Source organism: Fukomys damarensis, unplaced genomic scaffold (assembly GCF_012274545.1).
Source record: "Fukomys damarensis isolate Sample0158 unplaced genomic scaffold, DMR_v1.0_HiC HiC_scaffold_9, whole genome shotgun sequence".
Taxonomy (NCBI): Eukaryota; Metazoa; Chordata; class Mammalia; order Rodentia; family Bathyergidae; genus Fukomys; species Fukomys damarensis.
Window position 1 is genome coordinate 3,579,962 of NW_022900921.1, and position 14,563 is coordinate 3,594,524.

Consider the following 14,563-nt stretch of genomic DNA (forward strand, 5'->3'; position numbering starts at 1 on the left):
TGGCACGCCGAGGCGGGAGTCCGAGTGCGCGCGGGTTCCGCAGACGCTCTCCTGGTTCTTTCCGTCGCCGGCTCGCAGTCCCGGGTCGGCCTCCGCCCCGTACGCCTGCCGGGAAGGAAACCCGTGAGAAGGCTCTCGCCACAGCCGACACCTGGTCGGCCCTCGCTCTCCGGACCTTTTGGGGCTTCCGTGGCTTCTTGGTCCCTCGCTGGCCCAGGCGCCAGGCACTTGGTGTTGAGTTACGAAACGTTTGCAAACATGTCCCGGATTGAAAAGATGAGCATTCTGGGCGTGCGGAGTTTTGGAATAGAGGACAAAGATAAGCAAATTATCACTTTCTTCACCCCCCTCACAATTTTGGTTGGACCCAATGGGGCGGGGAAGACGGTAAGTCCGGAGTAGCCCGTCTCATTGCGGGCAGCCAGTTGAGGGGTCCAGGGAACGAAAAGTCTCCGAACTTTAGAACTCTGGTTAGGGAAAGGAAAGGGGGCCCCGGAAATTGCCTCGGGGCGTGGCCTCCTGTGGTCTTTAGGCCGCGGCCAAGTGAGGAGTGGGCGCATCCGCCCCACCCCCTCGGACCTAGAGCTGCGTCTCCCCCTCGGTGCTTGGAAGCTACCAGAAGCCTTGGTTTCCCCGCCCTGGCCCCTTGCTCTTGAAGCGAAACATTCACGTCCCAGTAGTTGTCCTGTATAGGAATTTAAGTCATAGTAAATAGCTAAGCTGCTAAGTGGACTGAGTATGAAAGATGCTAAAGAGAGCCGGGCATGGTGGTGCACGCCTGTAATCCCAGCATCGGGAGGCTGAGGCAGGAGGATCTCTGTGAGTTCGAGCCCAGCCTGGGCTACATAGTGAGACCCTGTCTCACCCCCCTCCCCCACACACATTAAAAAAAGATACTAACTAGAGAGTAGAATGGCCTACTTCTTCAAATTAAACTGCTGTGGTGAGATTTAATTAAATTAGAAAAGTACCTCTTGGTTAGTTTGCTCAAACCATTCAAAAAGTTGGAGCACAGGAGCCGGAGATTTAAGCTCAGTGGTTCCGCCGCCTGCCTCGAAAGCACAAGGTCCTGAGAACTATCCCCCGGTACCAACGAGGAAGAAAGAGAAAAAAAAGTTGGAGCACAGCTTATTTACAGTAATTGTTAAAAGTCTAGGGAATCTTTAGAAAATTGAGTGCAGAAGCGCTCAGTTAAGGAAGAATGGCTTGACAAAAGAAAATACCAGTAAAACAGAAGAGTCTAAGGGAATAATTTGTGGAAAACAAAAAGAAGGTTGAGAGTTAGATGTTGGCTACTTTTGTTTATGTGAATATGTTCACTGAGTGCCCCTTGGGTCCTTGGCGTTATACTGAGTGCGCTACTGGAAGGCAGGCTAGCCGCTGTCTGCCTGAATACAAAATTTTCCTGTCATTTATTATATGACTGCTGACAAGCAACTTAACTGCTCTCTATCTTATTTTCTCATTTATGAAATGGGAGGAAAAGTAGTTTCTGCAGCACAGGGCTCATCGGAAAATTAAAAGGTTAATTTATATAAAAGTGCTTAATACTGTACTTGACACATAAGGAGCGCTATGCAATTGTTAGCTGTTATTAAAGAGTTAATTGGAAATATTTTTTTCTAATAATTATTTTAAGATACCTTTTAATTATATGGCTTTTCTGTGAACTTAAATTCTTAATTATATGGGCTTTATATTGTCAAATTTTATCTCACCACATTTTTATAGTCTCTAATTTTTTTTTTACTTTTATTAGTATATGTTTGCAGTATATAATGATTACATTCACTGTGGGGACTTGTTATGTGTACATAACACATTTTAATTCTTCCCCCGTGCACCCTTCATTCTTCCAGCATCAAATTTTCACAATAAATATTTTTTATAATGAGTGGTCTTTACGATTAGTATTGTCAGTTCTTTTATAACTATGTAATATAATTTTGTTGTTTCCATAGACCATCATAGAATGTCTAAAATATATTTGTACTGGAGATTTCCCTCCTGGAACCAAAGGAAATACATTTGTTCATGATCCCAAGGTAATGGTGCTGGTAAAATTTTTTATTTTTAAAATTTTGTATAATTGTAAAAGTGATAATAGCTAATAGAAAAATCTAGCAGTGGAGAAGTATAAAGAGAGATTAGTCACCTGCACACAGTTTGAGCACTCAATGATAGCCACTGTTGAAATTTTCATGTGTTTTCTTTTTCCTCTTTTCATAGCTGAGGTCATACTCTTAATTTTGTATTCACGGTTTTTATTTTTCTTTCTCCCCACTAAACATCAAAAAGTGCTGTCGGCCAGGGATTTAGCTCAATGATGCTGTCGCCTGCCTTGCAAGGGCAAGAACCCGAGTCCGATCCCTGGAACCAAAAAGTCCCATGTCATTAAGACATAATAAATTCTTAATCTGAATATTTATTATGTGGGTGCCTCTTTTAATCTTCATGCTTTTGTATGTCTGAAATATTTTGTACTTCAGATGTGATGTTTTTGTGAACATTTTTAATAGTTGCATAATTTTTTTATATTTGGATTGCTTAAAATGTAGCCTGATGAAGGCTGAGGCAGGAGGATCACCATAAGATTGAGGCCAGCCTGAGCTACATAGTGAGTTTAAGGCCAGCCTGAACTGCATAGTGAGACAAAACCACACACACATTTCACAAAGTAGCCTGATGAAAATCTTTGTACATGAATCCTTCTTGGAATTATCTGTTTATACTGTTAGTGTGTGTAAAGGGCATAGAATTTGTCCTGTAGACTTTACTTGTTGTATACATATATGCAACAGGAATATATCTGTCTGGTGAGCTCATGTATTTCTCTCTGTATCCTTTGTTTATAGCTCCATTAAGTCCAGTTCATTGTATACTTCTAGAAATTTTTTGTCTTTATAAAGCCGTGCCTATATGAGTATATAAATACACTTCTGTTTCATGTTTCATTATTTTTACTAAAATACTCAATGACTAAATAGTATTATATTTAGCTTATATCCTGAATTTTATGTTTTTAATTGACCCCTCATTGATAAACAGGGATCGAACTCAGAACCTCATACTTGCCAGGTAGGTGCTGTGCCACTGAGTTTATAATTATGAATTTTCATCTTAAAATGGTAATACAATTTGAGAGCCCTTTATGAAATGACTATTTTACGTCTCTGTTTCCTTAAACCTGTAATCTACTTTCGTCAGTCAATGATCTTGCCTTTATTTTATTGAAAGGGAAAAATCAAATGAAAGTTTCATATTTTCTAATAAAAAAAGTTATCAAACTCCTTATTCATGTACCCATATCGTTTTCTCTCCTGTGTTATGGGTAATTGTTTATTGTCTCAGCTAAACATCAACTAGCTCCGTTTTTTGTTTTTTTTTGGTACCAGGGATTGAACTCTGGACCTTGCGCTTCTGAGGCAGGCAGCAGAACCACTGAGCTAAGTCCCTGGCCCAATGGCTAGAGCTTGTCCATCTCTCTTATTAGCTTAGGAATTTTGCCCTTTTCCTTCTCCTGCATTAGCAGTTTCTCTTTCTGTAGGATAATTCACATCAGTGTGTAAACATGGTCCAGTCTTCAATAAAAAAAAGCCCTTTTTAAAACATTACCTTTTTTTGTTCCAACTGGTAGAATTAACAAGATTGTATGTACCTGTTGTTTTCCCTTCATTACCTCCCATTTTCTTTTTATTATTATTATTTGCGGTGTTGGGGATTGAATTCAGGTTCATGTGCTTGCCAGGCAGGTGCTACACCACTGAGCTAAATCCCCAGCTCTATCTTCCATTTTCTTTTGCTGTTACATTCATATTTTCTTCTTTTTTTGCCCTCCACTAAAACTGCACTTGTAGGGTTCTCTGTAATCTTCAGTCTCATGTTGCTAGATAACAGTGGTCTTGTTTCTAATTCTCATTGACTTCTTAACAGATTGGATCCAGTTGGTTATTATTAGTTTTTATTTGTTTTGTTTTGTTTTGAGACGCAGCCTGAAAGTTGAGGTGATCCTTCTGCCCTAGCCCTCAGGTACTAGGAATACAGCTGACCACCATGCCTGGCTGGGTGGGTGGTTATTTATTTATTTATGTATTTATTTATTTATTTATGGCACTGGGGGTTCAACTCAGGACCTTGTGCTTGTGAGGCAGGTGGCAGCACCACTGAGCTAAATCTCTGGCCCTGGTTATTTTTTTAAATAATGTTTTGCTTTCCATGGCACATAATTTTAGGATTTTTCTCTTTTTTCTTCTAGCCTTTTGTTAGTCTTTTCTGGGTTTGCTTTTGCTTGATTTCCAAGTGCTAGTGTGCCCCAGTAATTAACTCCATCTCTTTCTTCTCCAGGGACTTTCTCTTTCAGTCCCGTCTCTTTAAGTGCTAATTATGTTCTGGTGATCCCAAATTTTTATATTTAGCTCTGATTTCTTTCTTAAGCTCTAGTATTTCCAGCTGTTTGGAATATTCTGCCAAAGCTAACAAAGCTCACTCAGGAAGAAATACAGCTATTAATTTTTAGTTTAAAACCTGCTACTGAAAACTCCAGTAGTGTCCTGCAAATGTCTCATATCTTTGAAAGATGATTGACTTATGGGGGTGGTATGATTGACTTGCTGTTAGAAAATGGGACCTGGTTGGAGGTAGGTCACTTGCGCATGCCCGTAAAGGGTGTATTCGTGTCCCCAGCTCCTCTTTTCCTCTGCTTCCTGGTGCCAGGGGTTGAACAGCTTTCCTCTGCCATTCCTTTCCATCCTGCTGTTTCTTTCTTGGTGTCAGCCAATCATAGACTGAAACTGTGAGCCGAAATAAGCCTTTTTCTCTTTAAGTTGTGGCTGTCACGTTTTTTCCCAGTGACAAGAAAATGACCAAGACAACTGCCAATTATTTTAGGAAGAAATAATTCCATTGCTCACAGATTTCCAGAAAAGAGGCAGGAATACTTCCCAACTAACAAATTTAGCATAACCTTAATGCCAAATTCTCATGTTGCAAGATAACTACTGATGATAATCTCATAACTATGGTAATTGCCAATGATATGGTAAATGCAAAGATCCTTAGCAACATATTAGCAAGTAAAATTCATACATGTAAAGATCATAGACCTTGACCAAGTGAGATTTACTTTAAGAATGCAAAGTTTAACATCCAAAACCTAATCAGTATAATTTGCACCATTAACAGAATAAGGAAAATCATATGAGCACTAATAGATACAGGAAAGGCATATAATTTTAATAGTCATAGTAAAAACACTCAATGTCTTTTTGTTGTGTCTGAGTAATTCAGTCCAAAGGCCATTAGGTAGGACTAGTAATACATGCATCCACAAAAGATAGAGGTGGTAACCTGGTGGGGGATTGGAGACCAACTAAAGAGTTGAAGTTCACACTTAAAAAATGAAGAGGAAGAACATACAGGACAAAGCCCTTTATTCTAGTAGAATAAATGTGGAAGGAATAATGAAACTAGAAAATTAGTAGTTGATTACACCTCTCCAAATATTTAATAATTGTTAAGTAAAAACCATTTGTTTGATAGGGCAGCTGGGAGATACACCTCAATCAAGAGATTGAACTTAATGCTTCTAGTTATGAGATGAATTGAAGCCATGCCCTACCTGATGAGACAGTGAAAAGGACACACCCTGACTTCTGTAATATTTCTACCAAAGATGTGTAACTTTATTTCATTCACAAGAAAGTACCTTCTAAATTTTGGGAGGTATTCTACAAAATAATGGTCTGTAATTTTCCAAGTTATTAGTCATAAAAGTCAGCATTCTAGGCTGAAAGAAACAGAAGAGGCTGGGTATGGTGGTTCATTCCTGTGATCCTGGCATTTGGGAGGCTGAGGCAAGAAGATTGTTAGTTTGAGGTCAGCCTAAATGAACTGTATAGAGAGACTCTCCAAAAAAAAAGGAAAAGAAAAGAGGCTGGGGATTTATCTCAGTGGTACCTCTGCCTGCTTCGCAAGCCCAAGGTCCTGAGTTTGATCCCCTTATAAAAAAAGAAAGCAAAAACCACACGAAGCTAAAACGACGCGACTGACACATATAATCTGTAATTCTCAAGTATGTTGTTTTGTTGTAAAAGGACATATTGGTGCAATTGGCAAAACTTGAATGGGATCTGTGAAGCATATTGTAATATATCAGTATCAATTTCTTGATTTTTGTGGTTTAAAACTTACTTTGTAAGAAAATATTGATGATGTGTCTTATTCTCAAGTGAGAGGGGGTAGCATTACATGTCATTTTTCTGGTAGGATTTTTAAGTTAAATTTTTATACTTAAGATAAAATTCATTAGTTAAACATTTACATACCTTTAATAGTGCTGAGTAAAGGAGGTAGGTAATACTGTATCATTTTAGTAACATTTAAACTGTATTCTTTTCTTCCCATATTTTGATGTTTGGCCCTGATGGTTTTGACGTTAGGGACTGAACCCAGGGCTTTCACACTGAGCTCCATCCACAGTCCTCTTAAAACATTCTTTATTTTGAAACAGGTAGTCACTAAGTTGATCAGGCTGAACTTGAACTTTGGGTCTTCCTGGCTCAGCCTCTGAGAGTCCTGGGATTGTAGGCATGTGTCCCCATGCTCCGCTTCTCCCACATTTCCAGTAGCCTATGAAAATGTTACTTTGGATATGTTACTTTTCACTTCATTTTGGATGAGCAAGATTATTTATGCTTTTTCTTTCAGAGCTAACATTCTGGTGCTTATTATAATAGCATAATTTTTCTTTGTTTACCTATAAAGGTTGCTCAAGAAACAGATGTGAGAGCCCAGATTCGTCTACAGTTTCGTGATGTCAATGGAGAATGTATAGCTGTGCAGCGATCTATGGTGTGTTCTCAGAAGAGCAAAAAGACAGAATTTAAAACCCTGGAAGGAGTTATTACTAGAACAAAGTAGGTGTTAACACTGTACTTGAATATTTCTTCATTTTCATTCTTAAGTTTTATATACTGTTTTTTCCCTACTCTTTATTTTAGGGGAGCACATTTTAATGCACTTTATTTTTTAGAGTAGTTTGGATTCACAGTAAAGTTGCATACTAAGTGCAGTTATATTCACTGCCCCTTCGTACACATTTTCACTATCAACATTTAACTTTTTGGTACTGTTTATCAGTGAAATAGGATGATCCCATTGAAGATTTAGTGATAATGTTCTATTTTCTTGAGTGATTTATTTATTTGTTTTTCTTTTTTTACAAGAACAATTGCATTTACTTGTTTTCTGTCTAATAGTCCACAGTGTGCCGTCTAAGGTTGGTGAAATTTTGCTTTCTATGGAAACTGGAATAGTGAATATTAGTGGGCAGCTAGAAGGTTTTACTATAGGTCAGCTGAGCTGGAAGGTTGGGCCTTTTCTGTCATCTCAGTGTCTGTCACTAAAAGGTGGAAGATAGGAAGAGAGATGGATTGATTTTCTGATCACCCAAACTTGGGCCACGCGTCCACTCCTTAGATCTGTTTGGAGACAGGAAGGAGGATCATAGCACCTCTTTGTGCACCTGGATTTGTATCACATTGAGATTGTTCACAGAATAATATTGGTCAGAAGTTTCTTTCTAAGATCCTGTAGAAATATTCCTTCTTGCTCTTGTTATGTAACAGCATCCATGAGTGATTTATGAACAGTTGCTGAATACATACTCATTCAAATGTAGGTTAAATGAATAAAAAAATGCTCTTACGTATACAGGTGGGTGAGATAAGCAGACAGGTAGGGAAAAGTGAGAATTTCTCTGTTAATCCTTATCATTGTGTTAGATTCAGGTATCATCTTCAGTGGTTGGAGTTAGGCTGTCTTGGATTCAAGGGTGTCCTTGCTGAGCAAATTACATAACTATTCACCTTCCTACCCTTCCTTTTTGCTTGTTAAACTACACAATTCCCTTGTTTAGCCAGCCATATTTAGTGCCTGCTGTAGGTGTTGCCTTAGGCACTGGTTTTTCAAGCAGGTTCTTTTTTTGTTGGATAGTGGCAATTGAACTCAGTACCTAAGGCTTGTGAAGCGGGCAATGGAACCATTGAGTTAAATCCCCAGCCCTCAAGTAGGTTCTTTTCATTATCTTTTAATCACACTCAATCCTTTCTCATACCCCTTCTTGTCTCCCAGTTGCCCTCTGCAGCCAATTTTTTCAGAACAGTTATAGTTGTTTGTTATGGTTTGGGTCTGAATGTCCCCCAAAGCCTCATTTGATCAGAGATGGCTGAATCTGGAATGTGTAGTGCTGGGATTAAGGGTGTGTGGCTGCTAAACCACTACAACTGAGTGAGTGGTTTAGCACCTTCCTGATCCCAGTAGTCTGGATTGAATAAAAGAGACAGACAGATGCGGTGAGGTACTCTTGTTGCCTCTGCTACTTTTTGCATGCTATGTTGTTTGTCCTTTGCAAGGCCTATTTGTCATCCAACCAACTATGGACTGAAACCTCTATGAACTGTAAGCCAAAGAAACTTTTCCTCCTTTAACTTTGGGTGTCAGGTATTTTGTCTCAGCAGTGAGAAAATAGTAACTAATGCAGTACTTAATCTCCATTTCTCTCCATCTCTTTACTCCCTTCTCTAGTCCTGTTCTTCACTGATACAGCTCCACTGAGGTCGCTAATAATGTTTTTATTGATTAGAATAATGCTGCTGCTGTACAAAGTAGACCTAATAGCCTCTGGTTTCTTCATTTGTAAAATAGGAGTTCATTATTCCTATACATTTTTAGAAAAATGTAAGGATTGAGCTAATGCATATGAAATGCTTACTCCGTAGTGAAAGCTCACGTGTTAAGTTTCATGTGAGTGCTGTAACAATTACACTTAAAACAATGCAGCCAGACAAAAATCAAGGTGTTAGGTAGGCTGTATTTCTTTCTGAGAGCTGGAGGGGAAAATCTGTTTTGTTCTTTTCCTTTTTTAGAAGCCATCCCCATGTGTGTTGGTCCATGGCTCTTCCTCATGTATCAGTGAGCAGCGTTATTTCTCAAGTTGAATCGTTCTTACCTCTCTTCTCCCCTCTATTACATGTAAAGACTTTTGTGATTACATTGGCCCCCCTCAAGTAACCCTGCATTATCTCTTCAGGTCACATAATGAGCAGTTAATTCTGTTTGTAATCTTAATTCCCCTTTGCCAGATAATCTAGCATTCACAAATTCTGTGTACTGCAGTTCATTAAGTGGCAGTTGTTAGTCAATTCTTGCCCGAGTTTTTTTCCCTAGACTTTAATTTATAACACTGTTCCCTCTTTCTTTTTATCGCAACCACATCCTACTTCATTTACCCAACTAATAAAGGTTGAAGTGCCACAAGCATAGTCCTGTTTAGTTCTGTTTTTATTCCATACTCTTCCTAGGTCCTTTCCTTCATATCACTTGCTCAAATTACCATGGGTTTGCAGATGACTCACAAATTTATCTAAAGCAGACCTCTGTTTCCAGACCCATATATCAACTACCTCTCTTGTTTTCAACTAGTTGTTTCAGTGATGTCTCAGATTCAGCGTGCCCCAAACCAGGCTTGAGATTCTCTTTTACTCCTCCTAAAGAAAAGTCCTACAACTTGATTGTCTTAGGTTATTTTTCATCACAATGAATGATTCTACTATATGTCCAGTGACAGAAGCCAAAACCTAAGTCTGGATACATTGCTTACTCTCTCTATGTGATCCATTTCCATGTCTATGGATTTAACTTAAATGTTTCTTGACTTTGTTTCTATTTCTGCAGTGACAGTGTATTCTAGTCCAAGCTGCATGATATTCCTGTGGCCTAATGTGATAATTTGCTGATCTGTTTCTGTCCAATCTAGCCCCTTACAGCACTTAGGCAGTGGTTCTTTTTATCCTGAGTATACTCAGGATATAATTTTAAAATAAAAATTAAAATGAAAAAACAGTAAAATCCCAGCACTCGGGAGTCTGAGGCAGGTAGATTGCCATGAATTTGAGGCCTGCCTGGGCTATATGGTGAGTTCAAGGCCAGCCTGAACTACATATTGAGAATGTCTCAAAAAAAAAGAAAAAACAGTAAAGGCAGACATTAGCTTTACCTGTTTAAATCACTTTTGCTTGTCTGCTATCGATTATGCTTTGTTTTATTCATTTAAATTTCATATTTTTGAGTCCTAGGGGTGGGAGGTAGTATTTTCCTGTATGTATTACATATAAATACTTTAAATTACTGTCACTAAAAGTCAAAATATGTGAAAAAGTTTGGTATCCTTTCCTCTACCACCATATTTTATATAATTTTTTTGTCAGTGAATTGCTAAGTCATTTAAGAGTTAGGCTTTTTAGCATGAGCAAGCTGTTTAAAGAAGTACAGCATGAATGATTGATTAATAGAATAGGTTATATTACTTACATTCTTGATTTTTATTTCCTATAGGCATGGTGAAAAGGTCAGTCTCAGCTCTAAGTGTGCAGAAATTGACCGAGAAATGATAAGTGCACTTGGGGTTTCTAAGTCTGTGCTAAATAATGTCATTTTCTGTCACCAAGAAGACTCTAATTGGCCTTTAAGTGAAGGAAAGGCACTGAAGCAAAAGTTTGATGAGATTTTTTCAGCAACAAGGTTTGTAGTTAAGACGTTTTAGCCCACTGTTACCCTTTTTTTGTTTGTATTTTTGTATTTGTTTTTGAGAGACAGTGTCATTGTGCTACCCTGCTTAGCCTTAAACTCCTCACTTCAGGAGATCCTTCTGTAGGTGTGTAACACTATACTTATCTTTTGGATACTTCTTTTTTAAAAATAAAAACATTTAAGGGCCAGGGATATGGTAGTGCCACTGCCTGCTTCAAAGGTACAAGGTCCTGAGCCAGGTGTGGTGGTGCACGCCTATAATCCCAGCACTCAGGAGGCTGAGGCAGGAGGATTGCTATGAGTTTTAGACCAGCCTGGAGTACTAGTGAGTTCCAGGTCAGTCTCAACTACATAGTGAGACCCTGGCTCAAAAAAAAAAGAAAGTATAAGGTCCTGAATTCGATCCCAATACTTAAAAAACAAAAATTTAAAAAGCAATAAATTCATCAGTTATTATTTACCCAGTGGCAGCCACTGGGTATATTTCCCTTCAGTTTTCTTTTTTGCCTACTTATTTAGCTGACTGCCAGAATAAACAATTTTTCTCACACCACAATGTCAGAAGTATTTACCAAGTTATTACAAATTCCTTGCATAATATTTCATTGTATAAATATATCAACTTAGCCAGACTTATTGATATTTTCAAAGGTATATCAAAGCCTTGGAAACACTTCGTCAGGTACGTCAGACACAAGGTCAGAAAGTAAAAGAATGTCAGACAGAACTGAAATATCTGAAGCAAAACAAGGAAAAAGCTTGTGAAATTCGTGATCAGATTACTAGTAAGGAAGCCCAGTTAATATCTTCAAAGGAAATCATCAAATCCTATGAAAATGAACTTGAGCCATTGGAGGTAATTTGATTTTTTCTTTATTAGACAAATATTACATTTATTTATAGATGTACAATATATTTTAATTTAAGTTTGCATTGTGGGGTGGCTAAATCAAACTAATTAACATGTATAGTACCTCAACATTTTTTTTTGTGACAGGAACACTTAAAATCTATTGGCAGTTTTCATGTGTACAATATGTTAACCACTGTTACAGTGATGTAAAATAGTTGTTATCCGGTGTACTAAGGAGAAAGTCATGTTTTTTTGCCATGATAATATCCACCCCTAAAATATTCTGTCATTATTTGAACTTGAATGACTTGTACATTTCTTTAAAAAATTATAAAACTTACTATAGCAATATGTTAGATCTGTATTAGATGATTGGACTTTATATTTCATGAAGAGCTTGGATTTGACAATAAACAAATGTAAAATACAACACTAAATTGGTAGTGTGGATCCCTAGCTCTGAAACAGCGGTGTAACTAGCCAACCTTCTAATTCTGTGTTTTTTGAATTTTTTAATTGACAGGTCTTTTTAGAGAACTTTATAATTTACAGCATGCTCTTGACATGGCACAAAATTTGAAATTGTTCCATAACGTTTATATATTTGTAAATGAACCCTATGGATTTTTGTTGTTTCTGAAACAGAATCTTGCTCTATTGTCCAGGTGGCCTCAAACTTTTAGGCTTCAGAGAGCCTTCTACTTCAGTCTTCTGAGTAGCTCAAACTCCAAGTGAATCCTGTGGTTTATAATAAAGCCTACAGAAAATCCCATTCATTGACTTAGTAGTAAGCATTTACTTAGTGTTCGCAATGATTTGTGCTACAGATTCAAGAAAGACTATAACAGCATTCTTGAATTTGACCCAGTCTAAGAGCATTCTTAAAATTGATGTTTGCTAAGCTTCAGATAGAAGACTTTTTAGAAGGTATTTTAACCATTAAAAAATTATTGCCTCGAAACCACAGTGTCCCAAGTTTGATCCCTGGTACCAAAAAAAAAATTTTTTTTTTTTTTTTTTTTTTTTTTTTTTTTTTTGGTTTTGGTACCAGGGATCAAATGCAGGACCTTGCACTTGTGAGGCAGGCAGCAGAACCACTGAGCTAAATCCCCAGTCCTGTCTTTTTTTAATGCACTTATAAATAATGATATAGCTCTTTGAAACTGAAACTAGAAAATACTTCTTCAAAAATGATGGCCATGCCTGGAATTGTTTGACAAAGGCTTCAGAAAAGAGGCAAGAATGAGCTCAGCCTTAAAGAATGGAGAAAAATCAAAGTAATAAACTGGAAGACAACCCTGATCTCTCAGCGTATATCCTGCCAATGGCTTTTTTTGTGCATGGATAAAATACAAACACTCTTGTGTATATGTGTATGTTCTCTCACATAGGCTTATCAGAACAGGATTGTGTGAGGCTGAGTTAAGTAAATCAGTATAAAAATCAGTAGAGGTTTATTTAGCTTAGTGGCAGAGTGCTTGCCTAACTTGTATGAGGCCTCAGTTTTCATCTGCAAATAAATAAAAAGGAATGAGAAGGCAGAATTGCGCTCATATTATACATAGTACAGTAAGGCAAGTGTGATCGAGTATGTTATATTTTAGGATGAGTTGCCTTCTGTAGTTATTGTGGCAGTTGCCAGTTGGAGCACATTTTATTTTCTTGAAGCGTGCCTAATTGGAGAGGTGACAAGCACACACATACTGCAAAGGTGGAAAAAGATGTAGGAGCTTGGAGGAAGAAAGAAGTTCATTTCTTTTTTCTTTTCTTTTTTTTTTGGTACCAGGGATCAAATTTGGGCGCTTGTGAGGCAGGCGGCGGAACCACTGAGCTAAATCCCCACGCCAAAAATAAGTTGATTTCTGTCTGAAGTGGCCAGAGAAGATTTCATTTGGGGTGTAACTTCATTGATTATAAATGAGTGCATCATTAAAGACATAGACAGTACATTGAAAGCTGTCTTTGAACACTGCTAAGGAAATCCATATAGTTGTTATGGAAATGTCAAGAGTAGGGATAAGTGATTGTGTCTAGTATTAAGTAGTGGCAGGGTTCAAACCAAGGCTCTTGCAAAGGTTGAGATATCTGTGTACTTGTTTATTTGTGTTTAATTTCCCGAGAGTTTGCTGTTGTTCTTGTCTGTATCCTCAAGAGTCTAACTCAGCAGATAGTTCAGTAATTGTTATAAGGATGATTTCCAAAATCCTTTTTACCTCTGACATATGAAGATTTTTCCCTTCAAAAGTTTAGGATGGTTTACTTTCTCAGAATCTGTCCACAAAAGACTACTTCATTTCTACACTGTATTACAATGCATGCTTTTCCATTTTTATAGATGCCCATACCTCCATTTTTGGGAATTCTCTCAAACTATTTTATTCCCTTCTTTCCATATTCTGTCTTCTGATCCTGGCTTAGACCTATTTTCTTGTCTTGACTTATATGAGAATTGCTTGAGATACTTTTTTCTAATTTTTTCATACACAAATTCATGTTCTTTCTACGCTTGATATCCAACTGTACCATCCGTTGGTCTTATTTCATTCTAGCATCTAAGCTTTAAACAATCTGCTCTACTTTTTGTTGTCTGTATGTTCGTCTTAGCTTCTTCACTGGATTGTTCTTTACTGGATTTAACATATAAAACCCTTTTTAAAGTGTTTATAGAACCATTTATTTCCACAATCAAGATATAACATGTTTCTGTCACTCCCCAGATTTCTCTTAGGATTTCCTATTTCCAACCTCAGTAATCACTGATTATTTTCCGTCATTATAGTTTTAGCCTTTTCCAGAATGACATCGTTCCAATTTTAGTATATGTGCTGCTGAAGTGAGCACCAGAATTACATATAAATGGAATCATGCAGACTTGCGTGTGGTTTCTTTCCTTAGCATAATGCTTTTAAATTGATGTACATTGCTGCATGTATTGAGTAGTTTATTCCTTTTTATTGACATCTCATTATATATGTACATTACAGTTTGTTTTTGTTTATCCATTCCCTGGGCATTGAGATATTTCCAGCTTTTGGCTCTTAAAAATACAAGGCTCTAGCCGGGCGTGGTGGTGCACACCTATAATCCCAGCACTTGGGAGGTTGAGGCAGGAGTCGCTGTGAG

General features: G+C 37.7%; 1 protein-coding gene across 6 annotated transcripts in view; it reads left to right on the forward strand.

The window, feature by feature from the left end:
• The window catches only part of Rad50 (RAD50 double strand break repair protein), a 219,766-nt gene that overhangs the window by 132,676 nt on the left and 72,527 nt on the right, over window positions 1–14,563 (forward strand). For 3 of the 6 annotated variants that reach the window (XM_019209856.2, XM_019209858.2, XM_010639767.3), the window contains exons 1-5: window positions 8–387; window positions 1,962–2,045; window positions 6,763–6,914; window positions 10,393–10,578; window positions 11,239–11,443. In XM_019209856.2, coding sequence (XP_019065401.1) covers window positions 259–387; window positions 1,962–2,045; window positions 6,763–6,914; window positions 10,393–10,578; window positions 11,239–11,443 — 756 coding nt within the window. In that variant the 5' untranslated portion in view covers window positions 8–258. Of the gene's footprint in view, window positions 1–7; window positions 388–1,961; window positions 2,046–6,762; window positions 6,915–10,392; window positions 10,579–11,238; window positions 11,444–14,563 lie in introns of those variants that run through there. The other 3 variants (XM_033761558.1, XM_033761557.1, XM_019209857.2) reach the window with 2 other exon arrangements.